Source organism: Octodon degus, unplaced genomic scaffold, assembly GCF_000260255.1.
Source record: "Octodon degus isolate 3935 unplaced genomic scaffold, OctDeg1.0 scaffold00292, whole genome shotgun sequence".
Lineage (NCBI taxonomy): Eukaryota > Metazoa > Chordata > Mammalia > Rodentia > Octodontidae > Octodon > Octodon degus.
The window spans coordinates 1952080-1973151 of NW_004524868.1; the positions used below are offsets into that span (position 1 = coordinate 1952080).

Below are 21072 nucleotides of genomic sequence, written 5' to 3' on the forward strand. Positions count from 1 at the left end.
TCACCAACAAGTTCTGCACACATTCAATCCAGTTTGTGGTGCAGGCTCACCCAGAGCTCTGAGGGAGAGGAGCAGCTTACTGCAGAACACTTCCCAGGTCTCCACCTGGCCCTGGGTGGTGTTGACTCCACGCCCTGGGAGGGAGGCAGGGTTCCTCCAGATTCTGCGCAGCTCCTGAGGAAGAAGGACTCTGTGAGGGATGTTGAGCTCTAAGACCCATGCCAATCCCTCAGATCCACAGAGAACCTCCTCAGAGGAGAAGCAAGGGCTAAGAGAGTCCAAGATCTCAGCTATCACCAAGGAGAGGGCCAGCAGGGAACACTGGGACATGACAGTCCAGACCACAGCAGCTCTGGGAAGGAGAGCCTGAGGTCTATTAGAGGCTCAGCGCTCAGAACTCAGAGCACATGAAGGTAAAGAGTGGTTCCAAGCCCCTCCTGAAGCTGACCCAGGGCCCCTTGGAATCAAGAACTCAACAAAACCTGAGTGCAGGCCAACGTTGCCAGGATGCAGTGACTGAGCACAGTTTTGGGGATGCTCTGTGTCACACTCGAGAGCTGAATGAAAGTGGATCACACGGTGGCAGCCCGGGGCTCCTTGGCTTTCTTCTCTCCCTGCAACCAGGAGGAATCCTGCAATGGGGAGAGTACCAATTTTTAAATACTACTGGGCCCTGCCTCAGACCACAGAATCCCAAGCAAGGAGGGAGACCAAAGATCAGGCCTGAAGCTCAGGAACTCAGGACTGTGGTCCAGGCTTAATGGGAAATTCTGGTTTGGTTTCCCTGACACTGAGGACGTCTTACAAAAGAGTGACATGGTTGCATACAAGATGGAGCCAGAAATTGAACAGATGACCCAAAACAGCAGGTCTTGACGGCAGATGCCTGAAGGAGGCCATACATTCCTTTCCTTCTGAACACAGCCACTTCCCATGTCCCTCAGCATGATGCACAAAATGAGGAGGGAACACCACCCTGCGAGGCTTTTCTCCACTCACCCTGCATTGCATGGTCATAGGTGCAGTCTAGAGTGGCACCACTGGTACAAGTGGCCCTGCTTGGGCTGGCTCCAGCATCACAGTCACAGATACAGTCAGTTTCTTCTTTAGCAAAAGAGACCAAGGTGGCTTTATAGGTACACGTGGCACTGGAGCTGCCACTGAAGCTGACTCTCGCTCCAGCATGGGTTGTGGATCTGCCTCTGGTTTGGTGGCTGCTGCAGGAACTGATTCTTGCTCTCCAGTTGGACCTTGAATGGGTGATGGTGCCAGAGAAAAGGTGGCAAAATCAATCAATTGCTCAGAAACATTCCCTATCTACCCAAAAATCATCAAACCTTGATTCCAAAACAGATCTGTTCCTTGTGTTTCACTGCCTGAGGGGCCTGAGGCTAATGTTTGGGCCTGGCCTATCCCAGCCAGGAGCCTTCTCCTGCTGGATCCAGCACACTCTCCTGTTGTGCTCTGGTAAACCAATCCCAGCCCTCCTCACCCTCAGTCATGGCTCTCATGGTCTCCTTCTCTTCCAGTTGCATCAGTAGAAGGTTCGCACGGTGTTCCAGTCTGAGCCAGGCATGTGCAATTGCACATACTCTACCAGCTGCTTGAGGAATGCGAACTCTGGTGGCAGATTGAACTAGTCTGAGTAGTTTTCAAGCCATATGACAATGGCGGTAGAGATGGCACTGAGGGCAGATGGGTGGGCAGTGTCAAGAAACCCAGCCAAACTACAGGATGCCTCCACTGGAGGGAGCCCTAGATCAACTACTCCCCTTCTTCAGAGAAGCCCACATGTACTGCTCTGTGGAACTTGGGGGGGGGGGTCCTTAGTCACTGGAAGTTAAGCTCTTCAGTGGTTTGTGCTACCACCCACCATGGCTCTGCTGACACATCAGCCTGCGGTCCATGCTGCCAGGCTGCCTCCAACTCTGAGGCACCTATGGGTCTTTTCCTCCCAACCACACTCCTACTGAGGGGTGCACCCACCCCTCACATTTACCAAGTTGCCTGGAAACTACTGCCAAAATAGCAAGGTCAGGTATGAGCATGCCATGCCTCACACAGCCACTGTGCTCTAGTGAGTGATGTGGTGGGCACACATGGTTTGAATGGTCTCTGCTGGTGATGGATCTTAATAGAACTTGGCACAAAACTCTGAGCTCCCCTCTGTTCCCTGGTCTAGGACTCCACCCACAGCTCTTAGATTCTCTTCCTTGAAAGGAAGCCCCTGATATCAGCCCTCCAGCAGGAAAGCCAAGTACAGGAGCTGATGTCTGCCCCCTTCCATATCACACCTTCCCAGATCCCCTCTCTGAATACAGGAGCTTCCCTCTTGAGCCAAAGCCCAGTCACTTTTTCAGTATATCCACAGGCCCAACACTCTTGCTGGACTGAAGGAGACTTTGGCCATACACACAGGCCATGACACTATCACATCTGTAGTCAGCAAAATAAGATGGTACTTTAGGTGTGAGCATCCTTCCTTAGGGACAACTGGCTTCTCCAAACTTCCTCAAGATGAAGACCTAACTGCCACCCCCTCTTCTCCATAGCCCAGATAAAAGGAGGAAACATAAAGATTCTGCCCTGGAACTCAAGCCCCACAGGGAGCAAACCTGAAGCATCATCCTCTTTTCTTTTGTACCATCTCACCTCTCCACCTTCCTATGAAAGACCTTGCATACCTAGACACTTTCACTTTATGATTTGAGGCCAAAGCAGCACCTCCATCCCATTTGAGTAAGACTTGAAGAAAGCCCCTCTCTTTTTCCCCAAAATAAATGGCTTCCTTTGGTTACACCAGGAGTGAGCAGCTGGACCTGAACTGCTAGTAACCCAACAACCCTAATATCCAGTGACTTCTTATGTCTTCTTGGGTCACTATTCTAGGTCAGAGATAAAGCCTAGGAGAGAAGGTAATTTCCTTAGCTCTGAATTGGCTAGTTACCCAGTAGCATGCCTACATACAATGACTGGGTCCTATCTGTGTGTGCCCTGAGTGAAGCCACCCATCTCCTTCTGAGATATCTCATTGGGTCCCAGCTCCTTCAGTACACCCCCAGGGCTTCCACTCTGCTTGCATCTAAGACAGGAGGCTCCCAGATGGAGTCCTGAGCATCCCTTACAGATGGTGAATGTGCTCCGCAGCTTCTTGTAAGGGAGGACCAAGACTGAGGGATTCTCTGTGTCAATGCAAGGATACTGTCACACCAACGGAAGCATGACACTAGGTGACTCCTGTATACAAGCACAGCACAGGCATTCTCAGGATCTTTTGTTCCTCACCACACTGTACAGGTCCTTCTATGAGCACCCCTGTTTCCACACAACAAACTGGATCATTGAGTGATTCCAGATGGTGCTGAGCTCCCCTAGTCTACCAGATGGTGCACAAACCTTTGCAATAGCAGATCCAGCACCTGCTGCATGGTGCCAAATGTTAGGTACATTATAAAAAACTTGTGGAGGAATAAGTCATTCCTATGATGCGCAGATGGCACCAGAGAGTTGACCATAGTTTCCATTCTAGCAGTCTTCGGAAGTTCAAGGCAAGCTCAAGTATCCACAGTCTGACCTGGCACCTTTTCACCCTGCAGTGGGACCATGGAAACAGTAATTGTATTAATCACGTGTCTGTCTGTGGGACCAGTACTCTACACAATTTCAGAGGAGGAGAGGCTTACTTGGACCACAGTTTTATAGAGTTTATTCCATGGTTGGGTGGACCCTAGGCAGAAATTCCAAGACCCAGGTGAAGGGCAAAGGAAAATGGTTCCTAAGCAGTGAGAAAGCAGAAAAAGAAAGAACAGAGGAGACTGAGGCAAAATATACCCTCCAGAGTCACAGTAACAGTGGCCCTCCTCCTCCACTTCAGCCCCAATTCCTAAGAACACTTTCAGCGATGGCATCATAATACATTGGTCCATCGATGAATATGTCACTCATGTAATAACATCACCTCTAAAGGCCTCAACTCTGGATACATGAGACATGTGAGACATCATCATTTTACATTTAAAGGCTACCTTAAAAATGGTCAAATGACATTGCCACATGATGATATGAGAACATCACAAGTTTTGTGCTGACAATCTTTGATGTACATGAACACACACACACACACACACACACACACACACACACACACACAGAAGGTTTGGACCCACACAGAGAAATCAAATCAGTGTGCTGGCCTTTGCTAACCTGTCCTCAGCTACTGTGTGCCTCATGTTGACTCCTCTGAGAAAAGGGCCACAGGCAGCAGATTAGTCGGACACCCCAGTTTCTCCAGGTGTACATGAGCCCTTCTCTGCGAGGCCTCCTAGGGCCTAAGCCTTGGGAAGTCTGGAAGAAAGAACAAAACATCTTCACATGTCCTATGTCTCCAGATAAGTGAGCAGGCATCAGTTAGTTCTGTTATGTGCTGCTTAGCAACAAAGTCGGAGCAATACCTCATCATGAAGGAAGTGATGTCATCAACTGGGGTCTCCTTAACTGAACTTTTCCTCATACTGGACTTGGCCCGAGGCTGCTGGCTGCCCGCGACCCACACTAGTACACAACCAGAAAAATAAAATGAAATAAAAACACTTGACCCATCCTCCCCTAGTAGGCCAGGGATTAACTATCACCCAAGGAAACAGATGGACCCTGCCAACTTCACTCAGGATTAGCTTTAGATATTAGGGTTTAGGACTAGATGTAAGGGTTAAGCTTTGTTTTGATGGTCAGAGTTTGATTTACATGTTAGCATCAGAATGAGGGTTTAGGATTTAGTTACGGTTTAAGGTAAAGGTTCAGTGTTCGATGAAGGGTTATGACTTAAGGATATGGGTAAGGTTTAGGTCCTGGTTTAGAGCTAAAGTGTTATGATTACAGTTATTTTTGAATTACAGTTAGATTCAGGTGTTATTGTTTGAGTCATTGAGATGACTACATCATGCTTTAGTGCTAGGGCTTTGGTTAAAATAGGGTTAGAGTTAGAAGTTAAGAGTTATGCTGACAGCCTTTGGTTACTTTAAATGTTAGAGTTAGGGGTTAGGGTTACAATTACCTTCATGGCTATATTGGTAACGAAATGAGAAGTTTGACCAAATTTGGAAACATACAAGACTTTCAGCTTTTAATAATTCTTTCTGATTTCTAAAATTTAAATCCCTCACATACATCTTCAGCAATATAAATATAGAAAATCAGTTATACACATGCTGCTATTTTCTCTGCTTTCACAGTGTTTGCCAAGTGTCCTCATGCAAATTGATTTTCAATACTCTTTTAATATTTTATTTTAGTCTCACTCTAGTATATTAAATCATCACAGTTACAAAGTCTATTTACATTTTTCTATTCTTTGAATGTGCTTTTATGCCAGATATCTGACTATGTCTCTTGCTGCTGAAAGGTATGGATGGGCAGTAAGTATGTACAAAATCGATACTTACAGTGGCCAATTTTGAAGACAAAGTAATTAATACTAAGAGGAATATTGCCTAATAGCCTGTGAATGTGACAGAGTTCCTGCATCGAGGTCCCTATGCAAATGGGACCTTAAGGGAGAGATAAACTAGCAAGAAAGCCTCTTATGAAAAATATAAATGTAGGTGCAAAAGGAAAATGAAAGGCCTAGAATGACTCATTTTCATAATAACATAGCTAGAGGTAAGTGGAAATGGAGTAACTGCAAGGTCACATAAATTCTCTAGACAGACACACCTGCTCTTTGGAAAGTCCAAAACTAAAGAACAGAAGGTCTTATGAAGAAATCCAAATTTAAATTGGGAGGAGGACCAGGAAAGTGCCTTAGCAGGAGAGAAACAGACAATGTTCAGGAAAGGCTGTTGCCCACGTGGGACTCAGCCACTCAGCTAAAAGGGGAGGAGAGGGAACCTGCACACTGGTAGAGAATGAGCTGTCACTGCACTGCATACGTGAGTTTGCAACACAGACACCAGCCTTGCAAGACTGAATTAAAGCCTCGCTTTGGCTGCTCTTCCTGTCTCTGAGTCCATCAGGACAGGATATCATGTCTGCATCTTGTACTATGAATAACCACTAGAAAGACAACAATATGCAATGTATTAATAATTGAAAATGTCCTACTAATCGGTTTTGAAACTGTCTCATTGTTATTTGTTTCTTAAATAAAATTATTTTTAAAAAATGCTCAAGTAGAAATAGAAGTAGCAATTGTGATTGTGAATTTTTATTTTCTGTGTAATGAACAGCTTTTTAGATAATAAATCCAGGATATGGCCACAGCGTAAGGACAAATATATAATGATGTTAATATATGTGTGTTATCCCTTCAAGAGAAAATATGTAAAGGCTCTTAACTCATGTATTTATATCATTTAATTTTGTCCAAATGTCCTTAATTAAAAATAGGATTAATTAGGATTATGAAACACTACCAACTAAATGTATAAGTAAATGAACAAGCTACTGTTTGAAATCCTGTGACCATGTCTTAAAATAAAATTTTATTTTAGAGTAGTTTCACAAGTATGCAAAAAGTGTAAATGAAGTACAGATTTACCCTGCAGGTTTATTTCTCAAGTAGTTTCCTGTTTTCTGAACATCTAACCCTAACCCTAAGTAAGGTGCTTGAGGTAGCAAGAAAGAGAAAACTAATGTGGACTGGCTTAGCCAGATGTAGCAATTATTAATATGTTTCAAGTAATAACCTTAAACAGTATGAGCTGTAGTACAAAACACCCAAATATTGTTGTGTCGTTTATGCAATGAAACACAGTAAATTTCAGCTTCCAGAAACAAATTCAGCCACATTCCCCACTGAGCTGACACGGCGGCCTCTCAGGAGGCCTGGACATTGCATGCTTCCTTGTGTAGCCTGGATACAGGAGGAGGCTACAGCACATAAGGGTGGCTGCTCTGCTAACCAGGCCCAGCTCAGGGGGCAGGAGGGTTGTATGTTTATGATTTGACACATTTTCTATTAAAACCACACAAGACTTACAAAGAGAAGAAATTTTTGTTTTAAAACATTCGGCGATTTCCATGTTAAGTAAAAAGTGTGGAAAGAATTGTGATCTTCTAAGTAGATAAGTGCTTTTGCTGGCCTTTGGTTGTATATAAAAAATGCTACAATGCTACAAAAAGCACCATTATGACCATAACAGAGAAAGAGAGGTTCATAGAGGCCAAAAAATCGCATTTCTGAAGAAACTGGTAACATAGTACTTGAGACACATAAGTCAGTGGATACGATGCAGAACTTTCTTATGAATTCAAAAGATCTACAAATCATGAAAGAAGATACCCTGGGTTGACTCACTAAAGCATTGGAGCACCCACGTTATCCACCTGTGTTCCTTCTAGTGTATTGGTAACTGAGGTAAATCAGACCCACATGTGCAAACACTGTACTGTCTCACTAGTGTGAGAACCTAAAAGAGAAAGGTACAATAAACAGATACTGTGAAAGAGAAAGAATCTTTTCAATAGAAAGGAAAAAAATGAGATGTAGAAAAGAAAAAAGAAAGAAAGGAAAACAATGTATTCACATATAGATATAGGAGAGCTTGGATAATTGTACTGCTGATCTCTGCTGGTCTATTGAAAGGAGTAACTAGTGCTTAATTTCTTTTAGACTTTTCTTCTCCTGTTTTATTACTTACAACTTTTTAAACCAATTTTGCAGGTTTATGTATAGTAAACTGAACAACTAAGTTGAAGGTAATATTATGGAACAACCATTGTCAAATTTCTATTACTTTGTTTAATGAAATTTTCTATCATTTCTAATTTTTTTTTACATTTTTTTCTTTTGGTGGTACCAGGGATCAAACTTAGGACCTTTCACTTGCCAGGCAAGCACTTATTCCACTGAGCTATCTCCCCAGCCCATACCATTTTGTATTCTCTAAAAAATAAAAGTGAGGCTTCCTCTCCCAAATTCCTCTTCCTTCAGGGCCAAAACAACAAGGTTCTAAGCTGCCTAAGGACAACACAGGACTCCTGTCCCACTATATGCAGGCTCCAAGCAGCAACATCTCCACAGATTTGGCAACTGGCCAAGTCTCATTCATTTCTTCACTACCCCAATGCATAGGTCCAAAGATACCAGATCAAACCAAACCAAACCCAAGAAAAGCCTGGGGGGGCAGGGGAATGGCATTAACAGAGAATGTTCCTTTGTTCTAATGGCTTTGAGCATCACACTATGCTGACATTTGGACACAATGCAGGTAGAACAAACATATCTCTACACATCGGCCTTAGAAAAGGATTATTTAGGGGCCGGGGAGGTGGCTCAGTAGAATAAATGCTTCCCTGGCTAGCACAAGGGCCTGAGTTCTATCCCTGGTTCTGGCAGAAAAATAAATTAATAAAATAAAAGGTTTATCTAAATTCCTATGTTGCAATTGATTATTGTTACTCTTTCCTCTTTTTCCTAATTCTGTGAACACCCATACTTTAGCCACAGTCCTGAACAGAATCAATTTCTGAGCTATTCCTATTCCAGGAAAGTAAACAAATAAATTCACAGCTTATGGTTTTGCCTATTAAGAAGCTCTATCCCCTTGTTGCCCTTCAAGATCACCCTCAGTGCCTGACCTGGTGGCCGTCCTCTCAGGTGAAACACTACATTATCAGAAATATCTCCACATGTGATCTGCATTTTGCTCCAGTCAGCCGGGCATAGGAAGCTCCCACAGAGTATAGGCAAGAAGGACAGCAGTTGTGGCCATCTAATTAGATTACACAATATTGGAGATATTAGAATATGGAGTGTGGGAGGGGAAAGTCAGTAAGGAATGACTAACACTGGGTAAGCACCAGGAATGAGATAGGTTGCTTCTTAGTGTTCCTAACCTGCCAGAGTGGGATTGTGACACTGAGAAGTCTAACTCCTGAGTGCACTAAACCACTATTCAGAGCCCTTCGAGCCCTTAGCAATTAGAAATTTACAAAAGAAAAAGTGGTGCTGTGTTCTTGAAATCCTAGCTCTCAAGAATCAGAGGTGGGATGATCACTGGGCTCCAGTAGTGCAAGACCAGCTTGGGCGGTATAAAGACACCAGCTTCAAAAAAGATAAAAAAAAAAGAACAAGCACTGATAGACTGGCAACAAATCTAGTGGACACCACTAAAGTTCTCTGGTGCCATCTGCTGTTGGTCCTAGGCTGCCTGTAGAAAATGCTTGCTCTTCCAGCTGATGGTGTTGTCACCTGCTTCCTCAAACTTGGGCAAACAAGTGTCTTCTCTGCCTCTGCATCATTTGTTCAAAGAATATCAGGTTATTATCCTTATTTAAACAAAAATAGTGCTCTAACCAGATAAATCAATAGAAAAGGAGTGAAAATGACCCCAAAACGGACTCCTCTGGCTTTGGGATCTGAAGACAGATTCTGCCTAGGAGGGCAAGGCCTGGCAGTCCTTGGCACTCCTTCTGTGGCCTCCAAGCAGCCCCGTGACTTGGCAGGGAGCTGAGCTGCAAGTGGGGTCAGCGCTGAGGAGGCGGAGTGGGCATGCGACATGGAGGTCGCTTACCACGGAGGAGGTGCTTGACACAGGTGAGCACCGATCCCAGCGTAGCAGCCGCAACAGAAACAAAGTTTAGAAATACAACACTGAAAAGGAAAACCAAAGCCCAAATCCTAAACGCAGTTTAATAGATTATAGTGCTTGAAAACAAGGAAAAAGGACCTTGCAAAGTGTACTCAGGATTAGCTTTAGATGTTAAGATTTAGGACTAGATGTTAGGGTTAAGCTTTGTTGTTAGGGTCAGAGTTTGATTTACATGTTAGAATCAGAATGAAGGTTTAGGATTCAGAGTTAGGGTTTAAGGTAAAGGTTCAGTGTTCCTTGAAGGGTTATGACTTAAGGGTATGAAAAGGGATTTGGTCCTGGTTTAGACCTAATGTGTTATGATTACAGTTAGGTTTGGATTATAGTTAGATTTATGTGATGTTGTTTGAGTCACTGAGATGACTACATCATGCTTTATTCCTAGGAATAGTTTCACTGACAGCGTTTGGTTACTTTAAATGTGAGAGGTAGGGGTTAGTGTTAGAATTACCTTCATGACTATATTGATAATAAAAGGAGATATTTCACTAATTTGGAAACATACAAAATTTTCAGCTTACAATAATTCTTTGTGATTTCTGAATTTATAATTCCCTGCATATACTTTGAGCAATATAAATATAGAAAATCATTTATACACATGCTGCTAGTTCTCGGCTTACACAGTTTTTACAAAGTGTCATCATGCAAATTGATTCTTAGTATCCTTTTAACTTTATTTTAGACAGTCTCACTCTAGAATATTAAATCATCACAGTTACAAATTCTATTTACATTTGTCTATTGTTTGAATGCGTTTATGTGCCAGATCTCTGACTGTACTCCTTGCGGCTGAAGGGTATACATGGGCACTAAGTATGTAAGAAATGGAAATTTGAAGTGGCCTATTTTGAAGACAAAGTAATTAATTCTAAGGGGAAAATTATCTAATAGCCTGTGAATGTGACAAAGTTCCTGCATCCAGGTCCCTATGCAAATGAGACTGTAAGAGAGAGATAAACTAGCAAGAAAGCCTTTTATGAACAATATAAATGTATTGCAAAAGGAAAATGAAAGGTCTAGAATGACCCATTTTTATAATAACATAGCTAGAGCTAAGTGGAAACTGAGTAACTGTAAGGTCACATAAAATCTCTAAACAGAAACACCGGCTCTTTGGAAAGTCCAAAAGTAAAAAACAGAAGGTCTTATGAAGAAATCCAAACTCAAATTGTTAGGAGGACCTGGAAACTGCCTTAGCAGGAGAGACACAGGCGATGTTCAGGAAAGGCTGTTCCCCAGGTGGGACTCAGCCACTGAGCTAAAAGGGAAGGAAAGGGAACCTGCATGCTGGGAGAGGAGGAGCTGTCACTGTGATGCGTAGTGTAGGTGAGCTTGCAACACAGACACCAGCCTCGCTAGACTGAATTAATGCCTCGCTTCGGCTGTTCTTCCTGTCTCTGAGTCCATCTGGACAGGCTATCATGTCTGCATCTTGTACTCTGAGTAACCACGGCAAAGGCAACAATATGCAATGTATTAATTATGGAAACTGTCCTACTAATCAGTTTTGAAACTGTCTCATTACTATTTGTTTCATAAATAAAATTAATCTTAAAAAAGGAAAGAAAATGTGCAGGTATAATTTGAAATAGCACAGTGAGGTGTGAATTTTTTATTTTCTGTATAATGAACAGCTTTTTAGATAATAAATTCAGGATATGGCCACAGCCTAAGGACAAATATTTAATGATATGAATATATATGTGATATTCTTTCAAGAGAATATATGTAAAGGCTCTTAACTCATGTATTTGTATCATTTAATTTTGTACAAATGTCCTTAATTAATATCAGGATTAATTAGGATTATGAAATACTACCAACTAACTGTATAAGTAAATAAACAAGCTAGTGTTTGAAATCCTGTGACCACGTCTTAAAATAAAATTTTATTTTGGAGTCCTTTTATAAGTATGCAAGAACTGTGAAGTACAAATGTCTCCTGCAGGTTTATTTCTCAGGTACTTTCCTCATTGTTAACATCTAACCCTAACTCTAAGCAAGGTGCTTGAGGTTGCAAGAAAGAGATAATCAATGTGGACTGGCTTAGCCAGATGTAGCAATTATTAATATGTTTAAAGTGATAATGTTAAAAAGTATGAGCTGTAGTTCAAAACACGCAAATATTGTTGTGCAGTTTATGCAATCAAACAGAGTAAATTCCAGCTTCCAGAAACAAACGCAGCCACATTCTCCTCTGAGCTGACAGGGCAGCTTCTCAGGACACTTGGACGTTGCAGGCTTCCTTGTATAGCCTGGATACAGGAGGAGGCCACAGCACATGAGTGTGGCTGCTCCCCTAACCAGGCCCAGCTCAGTGGGCAGGATGTTTGTATATTTATCAATTGGCACATTTTCCATTAAAACCACACATGACTTACAAGGAGAAGAAATTTTTGTTATAAAGTATTTAGTTCATTAACTTCCATATCAAGTAAAAAGTGCAGAAAGAATTGTGATCTTCTAAGTAGATAAGTGTTTTTGCTGGCCTTTGGTCGTACAAAAAAATGCTATAATGTTGCAAAATACACCTTTATGCCCATAACAGAGAAAGAGAGGTTTATAGAGGCCAGTTCATCTGATTTCTGAAGAAACTGGTAAAATGCTATGTGAGACACATGAGTCAGTGTATACGATGCACAACTTTCTTATGAATTCAAAAGATCTATAAATCATGAGAAAAGATACCCTGGGTTGACTCACTAAAGCATTTTAGCACCCACGTCATGCACCTGTGTTCCTTCTGGTGTACTGGTAATGGAAGTAAATCAGACCCAGAGGTGCAAACATTGTACTGTCTCGCTAGTGTGAGAACCTAAAAGAGTAATGTACAATAAATAGATAGTGTGAAAGAGAAAGAATCTGTTCAATGGAAAGAAAAAAACTAAGATGTGGAAAAGATGAAAGAAAGAAAGAAAGAAAGAAAGAAAGAAAGAAAGAAAGAAAGAAAGAAAGAAAGAAAGATAGAAACACAGGCAGACAATATATTTAAGTATAGATGCAGGAGAGCTTAGATAATTGTACTGCTGATCTCTGCTGTTCTATTGAAAGGAGCAACTAGTGTTTAATTTATTTTAGTCTTTTCTTCTCCTTTTTAATTTCTTATAACATTTTTAACCAATTTTACTGATTTATATCTGGTAACCTAAAGAACTAAGTTGAAGGAAATATTATGAAGCAACCATTTTCAAATTCCTATTACTTTGTTAAATGAAATTTTCTATCATTTCTAAATTTTTTCCACGTTTTTTTTTTCTTTTGATGATACCAGGGATGAAACTCAGGATCTTGCACTTTCCGGTCAAGCACTTATTCCACTGAACTATCTCCCCGGCCTCTGCCATTTTGTATTCTCTAAAAAATAAAATTAAAGCTTCTTCTCCCAAGGCCATCTTCCTTCAGGTTATAAAACAACTAGGTTATGTGCTACCAGAGGATAATTCAGGACTCCTGTCCTGCTATAGGCAGGCTCCAAATAGCAACATCTCCACAGATCTGGCAACTGGCTAAGTCTCATTCATTGCTTCATAAGCCCAATGCATAGGTCCAGAGGTGGAACTATATCAAACCAAACCAAACCCAAGACAATCCCAGGGAGGCAGGGGAATGGCATTCACAGAGACCATTCCTATGTTCTAATGGCTTTGAGAATCACACTGTTATGACATGTGGACAGAATGCATATAAAATAAGTCTGTCTACACATGGGCCTTAGAAAAGGTTTATCTAGGGGCCGGGGAGATGGTTCAGTAGAATAAATGCTTCCCTGGCAAGCACAAGGGCCTGTGCTCAATCCCCAGTTCCACCAAATAAATAAATAAATAAATAAATAAATAAATAAATAAATAAATAAATAAATTTTACTAAATTCCTATCTTGCAATTGATTATTGTTAATCTTTCTGTCTTTCTTAATTCTGTGAACACCCATAATTAGCCACAGTCCTGAAAAGAATCAATTTCTGGACTATTCCTATTCCAGGAAAGTGAACAACCAAATTCACAGCTTACAGATGTTCTTATTAAGAAGCTGTAACCCCTTTTTGCCCTTCAAGATCAATCTGGAGGGACTAACCGTGTGGCCGCCCTCTTGCAGGTGAAACACTACATCATCACAACTATCTGCACATCAGATCTGCATTTTTCTCCAGTCACCTGGCCATAAGAAGCTTCCCACAGAACCTATTAAAGAAGGACAGCAGTTGCAGCCATCTAACAAGTTTACACACCATTGGAGATATTAAAATATGGAGCGTGGAAGAGAAAGTCAGTAAGGAATGGGTAACACGGGGGAAACACGTCAGGAATGACATAGGCTGTTTCGTAGTGTTCCTAACCTGCCAGAATGGGATTGTGACGCTGAGAAGTCTAACTCCTGAGTGCTCTAAAACACTACTCAGAGCAATGAGAACACTACTTAGTAATTAGAAATTTAGAAAAGAGAAAGTGGTGTTGTGTTCTTAAAATCCTAGCTCTCAAGAATCAGAGGTGGGAAGATCACTGGGCTTGAGTAGTGCAAAACCAGCTTGGGAGGTGTAAAGACACCAACCTCAAAAATGATAAAGAAAAAAAACAAGCACTGATAGACTGGAAACAAATCTAGTGGATGCCACTGAAGTCCTCTGACGCCATCCGCTGTTGTTCCAAGCTTGGCTGCAGCAAATGCTTGCTCTTATAGCTGATGGTGTTGTCACCTGCTTCCTCAGACATGGGCACACAAGTGCCTTCTCTGCCCCTGCTTCATTTGTTCGAACAGATTTTCAGGTTATTTTGTTTAAACAAAAATAATGCTCCAACCAGAACTTTCTCTTAAAAAGTGTAGGATGAAGCCACCTCCTGAAATGCTCAAAACAGTATCTATGGGCCAGCAAAACAGTTCAGTGGACTACAGCACCTGCTTAGGCAAGCTTAGGCAACTGCAGGCACCACATGCTGTGTTGGCCCTGCCCACAGTCAGGCTGCGCCAGCCACAGAGTCCAGGCACAGTGGCACCCACCTGTAATCTCAGCACTGGGGAGGCTGAAAACAGGAGGATCATTCCGAGCTGCCTAGTGAGACCCTGCAGCAACCACATATATTTTTAAAAAACAAAACAAAACAATATCTAGAAATGTTCCTGCTGGTGGAATCCACAGAAAACGTACTGGCAAATGCAAGTGCTTTGATCCTTCAAAGGGAAAACTAAAGACAATAAATAACAAAAGCTTAGTTTCCCTTTTTATCATATGGAAGGTCTCTTGGGCCTTACTCTTGTTAGTTTATATTTGTCATACATACCGATCACATTCATCACAAGAAATTTGTACCTGTGTATAACATATCTTAATTCTTTCTCTTTTTTTCCTATTCCGCTCCCATCCTGCAACACCTGCTCCCCCTCTCATTTTGAAAAGCTTTCTTTCCATTTTTTTCAGTTCATTGACTTTTATTTCATTTCTCCTCCTTTCCCCTTCCAATTGGAAAATTTTCTTTCTACTTCCCAATATCTGTTATATATTTTGGGCCTCGTTGATGCTTTCATTTCCTCATACAAGGAAAACAGTACTGTAATATGTATCTGATTTATTTCATTTACAAAATACTTTCATAAGATGCCTCCACTTACCTAAAATTGTCTCAAGTTTGTCCATCTTTATGGCAGTGTAGTACTGTGAAAATCAATATGGTGTTTTCCTCACAAAACTAAAATTGTAAGTTTCATTTCACCCAGATATTCCACTATTTTATTTATTTTCTTCTTTATTTTAATCATTAAGAGACCTTAGGCTAATATCTGTAATAACAGTGCTTGTTGAAGTGAAAACAAGTAAAGGAATCGGTTGATTACTGATTGTGTATTGAAAGCAGTAAGAGGTTCCACAGCATCAAATAAACCAGTTCTGAGCATTCCCATGGCAAATTTAATAGCTCCAGCTTCTTCAATGTCTATCAAAATACAAAAGAAAAAGCAGAGGTCATCTTTTCTAATGACAAAATGGACCGTTGCAGGCTGAGGGAGGAAGCTACTTCCCACATGGAGGTGGGGGTACACCAGGACTATGCTCTGGAATGAACCAACCACCCCAGCTTGCAGGCGCTCCTGCTGGTGAGACCCAGACTTTGACCAATGTAAGTCTCAAGTGGGCACCGGGAACAGGCACCACTCCAGCTGCACACTGACTGAGGGGGAGGGTGGGCCCCGTGCCCCCATAAATCTGCATTCCAAGTTGAACATGTGAGCGTGAGTATAAGCACGATGCTATGGAATGAGGGTGACCCAAAGACAGATGGGCCACAGGGTCTCAACTACCTGTTCTCTCTCTCTCCCTCTGTCTCTTTCTGTCTCTCTGTCTCTCTGTCTCTGTCTCTCTGTCTCTCTCTCTCTGTCTCTCTGTCTCTCTCTCTCTCTCTCTCTCTCTCTCTCTCTCTCTCTCTCTCTCTTTCTCTCTCTCTGTATCTGTATGTCTGTCTCTGTCTCTGTCTCTCTAATGTATGGTTGTCTACAAGCCAGAAAAAAACCCATAACAGATCTACATCATTATCACTTTGATCTTATACTATACATCTTCAAATAAAATCAATTCATGTTACTGTGGTGTAGGAGACAACCCTGAAGCCAACATCCCAGTGGGACCTTTCTGTCTTTACATGTCCCTCCTAACTTCTGATAGCTGGCAATTCTGCTTCTCACATTCCTTTTCTTTTGTAGATTTATCTCACCATTCTCTTCCTCCATTATCTCAAGGCATTTTCCCTGTCTCTGTTCAACTATCCCTCTCCCCACAAGGAAAAAATTCACTTAATTCCATAAAATCCAATCATACCTTTTTCTTCTCATTTTTTGTTAATTTTATTCAGAAACAAATAGCAATGAGACAGTTTAAAAATAGTTTAGTAGGATAGTTACAATAATTCACACATTGCATATTGTTGTCTTGGTAGTAGTTGTTCATAGTACAAGATGCCGACATGATATGTTGACCAAACACTATTAGTACAAATCTTACTTTTCATTGAATTAAGAGAAAGTAGATGTGTATCTGTCCTATTTTGTATGTACAGATACAAAATGGTCCTTCATTTGTTTTTCCTTTTTCTGTTTAGTTTTGTCAGAATGGGTATTTTGTTGCTATTTAATATTGTAGGTATGTGAATTCAGCAAAATAATCCAATGTAGTCCAGTAGTCCCTAACAGTAGTGGGTCATCTTTAGGACTGGCAATGTCAGAAGCTGTTGCCTTGAGCCTTTTACAGCTCAGCATATTAATATGGATTTGCTTTTGATGTCTCTTTTCCTCTGGATGGTTAAGACCAATATAAAGCAAGAACTATATATACTCGATTACATCTGCAAAAATGTTATTTCCAAATGTGCTCACATTCACAAGTACCAGGGAACAGAACTTCAACATGTCTTCAGGGACACACAATTCAATCCATAGGAATAAAAATTTAATGCTGCTTGTTATACTTTTGAAAATGTCCCCAGGCAAGATATGGTGATAACATTTTTAAAAATGAAAATGGATGGACAGTAAAAGGAAATCTCTTTAATATTTTTCAAATTATTATTTAATTATTTTTTATTTTTTGAGGAGAGTACAAAATAGTATTCAAACAAAATTGCAAATGAGGAGATGGAAACCAGCATGCAGCTTTGCATGGAGTCCTGCCACGTAGGACCTGACCAACTCTATTTTAAGAAACTATCAGAATGATAAAATCAAGTCCTGGAGAAGAATGGGAATATCCAAAAGTTTCAGTTTTTGTTGCTACTTGCAACTGAAGAGATTATATGGGTTCTTAAGTTTACCTTGGGAAACTTCAGGTTTATTTGGTGTTGTGGAAACTTTTACTGCATTTAATAAACAATTATTAATCAATGGTTTTGTATATTTGTTTTCACTTTCCATTTCGACAAACACTGTAATTATAACTATTAGAATAAAGTCTCCTTAAAGGAAGGGCTACAAGGACAGAAATCATTTTGGCTCTAGACTTTCAAGGTCAGTGCGGACTCAGGAAATAGGAGAACCTGTACTGTAACATTCTGTAACTCAGTTGTATCCCAAATTTTCTGATCAAGGAGATTATGGGGGTCATAGGGGAAAGTGTTTGATGATGTAAAATGTGCCTAAGGAGAGTCACATGGAGAAAAAACTTTCACTCAGGCTTTCACAGAGAGCAAATTGGTCAAGCAATGGCCATGATTCATCCACATGGCTTAACAATGACAAAGAATCTACAAACTATGGTACAGAGTTTCAGGGTAAGTCCTGATTGGATTTGATTGACCTTGGCAGATACAAAACTTACATTTCTTGTTATACAGGTCTTGCCTTATCTTGGTCTTAACCATCCAGCAGAAAAGGATAAAAACGAGATACAAAAAGTAAAACCATATTAATATGCTGTGCTGTAAAAGGCTCAAGTCAACAACTTCTCACATTGCCAGTCCTATGGATAATCCACTACCATTATGGACTACTAAATTATATTGGATTATTTTGCTAAATTCATGCATCTATAATATTTAAATACCAATTTAATACCCATCTCTGACAAAACTAACCAGAAAAAGGGGATATAAATGAAAAATTGTTTTGCATCTATATGTACAAAATAGATAGGATAGATATACAGCTACTTTCTCTTAATTCAATGAAAAGAAAGATCTGTACTTATAGTATGGCCAGAATATCATGTCCGAATCTTTTACTAGGAATCACCACTACAAAGACAATATGCAATGTATTCATTATTGTAACTGCCCTACTAACCTGTTTTGAAACTGTCTCATTGGTATTTGTTCTCAATAAAATTAATTTAAAAAAGAATGAACTACTTTCACTATTAAACTACTTTCACTATTAAATATCTTGCTCAAAGATATATGGGGATAGATGTGCTGTTCCAAGGATTTTGAAGTTTCTCAAGTCGATTGATCTACAGGAGCCACTACAACAGAAATTCTGCTTTCCTCCTGTGAAGGAGAATATCTCCCAAGATACTGAACACTTGATCCAGCCATGTTTGGCATTAAAACAGAACCTGAGTTCTTTCAACATGAAGTGGTGCTACTTGCCTCTCACCTAATAGATGACTCTGGAAACACATATCGCATGATTGCACAAGATGTCTTTGACATTAACACCCAGCTCCACATAATTGTGAGTGGGGAGGATGAAGCAGACATAGGAGTCCATAGGCCTGGCTCTGGTGAAGCTACCAGACATCCTTTACCACCTGAATCCAGATATCCTTATTGTTCATGGGGACAGGTTTGATGTCCTGGCCTTGGCTACCTCTGCCACCTTGATGAACATCCGCATTCTTCACATTGGAGGTCGAGAAATCTGCGGGACTATTGATGACTCCATCAGACATGCTATAACAAAGCTAGAGTATTATCATGTGGGCTGCACCCGCAGTGCAGAGCAGGACCTGATAAGCATGTGTGAGGACCATAGTCACATCCTGCTGGCAGGCTGCCCTTCCTAACAAATTTGCCCCAACCAAGGACAAAAAATATATGAGTATCATTCGAATGTGGTTATGTAATGTTGTAAAATGCAAAGATTAGTTTGTTGCACTGCAGCACCCTGTGACCACTGACATTAAGCATTCCATAAAAATGTTTGCATTAACACAGGATGTGCTTATCTCATTTAAGAGGCAGACCTTTATTTTGTTTCCCAATATTGATGCAGGGAGCAAAGTGATAGTTCAAGTGATGCAGAAGAAGGGTATTGAGCAACACCCCAATTTTCATGCAGTTAAACATGTACCATTTGATCATTTTATAGAGCTGGTTCCCCATACTGGTTGTATGATTGCTAATAGCAGCTGCACGGTACAAGAGGTTGCCGCTTTTGGAACCCTGTGATCAATCTGGGCACATGTGTCAGATTGTCAGAGAAACAGGGGAGAATATTCTTCTCATCCACGATGCTGATACACAAGGCAAAATATTGCAAGCACTGGACCTGTAGTTTGGTAGACAGTAACCTTGCTCAAAGATATATGGGGATAGATGTGCTGTTCCAAGGATTTTGAAGTTTCTCAAGTCGATTGATCTACAGGAGCCACTACAACAGAAATTCTGCTTTCCTCCTGTGAAGGAGAATATCTCCCAAGATACTGAACACATTCTACAAACTCTACAAACCTTGGCTGTTGATATTAGAGGGACAAACACTGATGGCAAGAGTCAGCATGAAGGGTGAAATACTTAAGAAGTATACTCAGTTCAATCCTAAAACTCATGAAGAGAGAATTAATTTAATCCTACAGATGCTTGTGCAAGCTGCAGCAGAGGCTATGAAACTGAACTGCAGAGTTTTGGGAGTAGGCATTTCTACAGGTGGCCATGTAAACTCTCAAGAAGGGATTGTCCTGCACTCAAACAAACTCATACAAGAATGGAACTCTGTGGACCACATGAGCCCTCTGTCTGCACATTGCATCTTCCCGTGTGGGTACACAGTGATGGCAACTGTGCTGCCATGGCAGAAGGGAAATTTGTTCAAGAAAAGGGACTGGAAACATCATAACACTTCTCACTGGAACAGGTATTGGTGATGGATTCATCCATCAGCACGAACTGATCCACAGAAGCTCCTTCTGAGCTGCACAACTTGGCCACTTTGTCCTGTCTCTGGAAGGCCTGACTGCTCCTGTGGGAGTCATAGGTGCCCTGAAGCGCATGCTTCTGAAATGGCCTTACAGAGGGAGGCCAAAAAGCTATATGATGCGAACCTGCTCTTGGTGCAAGGGATGTCAGTTACAAAAAATGAAGTGAGAGTACTGTTTATCTCATTCAAGCTGTAAAGGTTGGCAGTACAAAGGCCCAGAGCATCTTAAGAACAGCTGGATCGACTTTGGGTCTTGGGGTTGTCAACATCCTGCATACTATGAACCCTTCACTTGTGATCCTGTCAGGCATCTTGGCCAGTCACAATACGCACACTGTCAAAGACGACATCTGCCAGCAGGACTTGTAATCAGTACAGGATGCAGACATGATGGTTTCAGATCTTGTGGACTCTGCCCTGATTGATGCTGCCAGCATGGTTCTGCATTACTCAATGTGCAGGATCCACTCAGCCTCACACAGTAAAGCAGACAGAGACTGTGGAGCACCTTGGTGGAATCAACTTCTCTCTTAGATGGACATTTCTTAAAAAGCAAGTTGGTATTTAACTGCAGGCATTATTGGCAGAGTGCTTTTGTGATTTTGTGTCCTCCTCCACATTTGTCTTTTCTCATACCCATCTTTGTAGATGCTGCTTTCTGATGTTTTTCTCATATGAATCACTCTAATGTTAACCCTATAAGTTTTACCCACAACTTCCTGGGACAGAAAGAGCCACAGCAGTAGCCCAGAAGCCTCGGGACTTTGCCTGCTGAGGTACCACTGAGACCTGCAAGCCTGCTCTGAGATGCAAGCTTCACGAGTGTATTCTGGTTAATAGTCCTTCGCTGAAGGCCCAGCTATCATCA

At 41.3% G+C, this 21072-nt stretch overlaps 1 protein-coding gene and 1 pseudogene across 1 annotated transcript; one reads left to right on the forward strand and one right to left on the reverse strand.

Moving 5' to 3' along the window:
* On the reverse strand, positions 1-17483 carry LOC111814330. Its single transcript, XM_023707453.1, has 5 exons — positions 17384-17483; positions 14142-14245; positions 9513-9592; positions 1000-1250; positions 1-632 (listed from the first exon to the last, which is right to left on the reverse strand). The coding sequence occupies exons 1-5, from the start codon at positions 17481-17483 to the stop codon at positions 385-387; spliced, it is 783 nt and encodes a 260-aa protein (XP_023563221.1). The 3' UTR covers positions 1-384.
* Positions 17484-18692: 1209 nt separating this feature from the next.
* Positions 18693-20738, forward strand: LOC101590067 (annotated as a pseudogene).
* Positions 20739-21072: the final 334 nt, after the last annotated feature.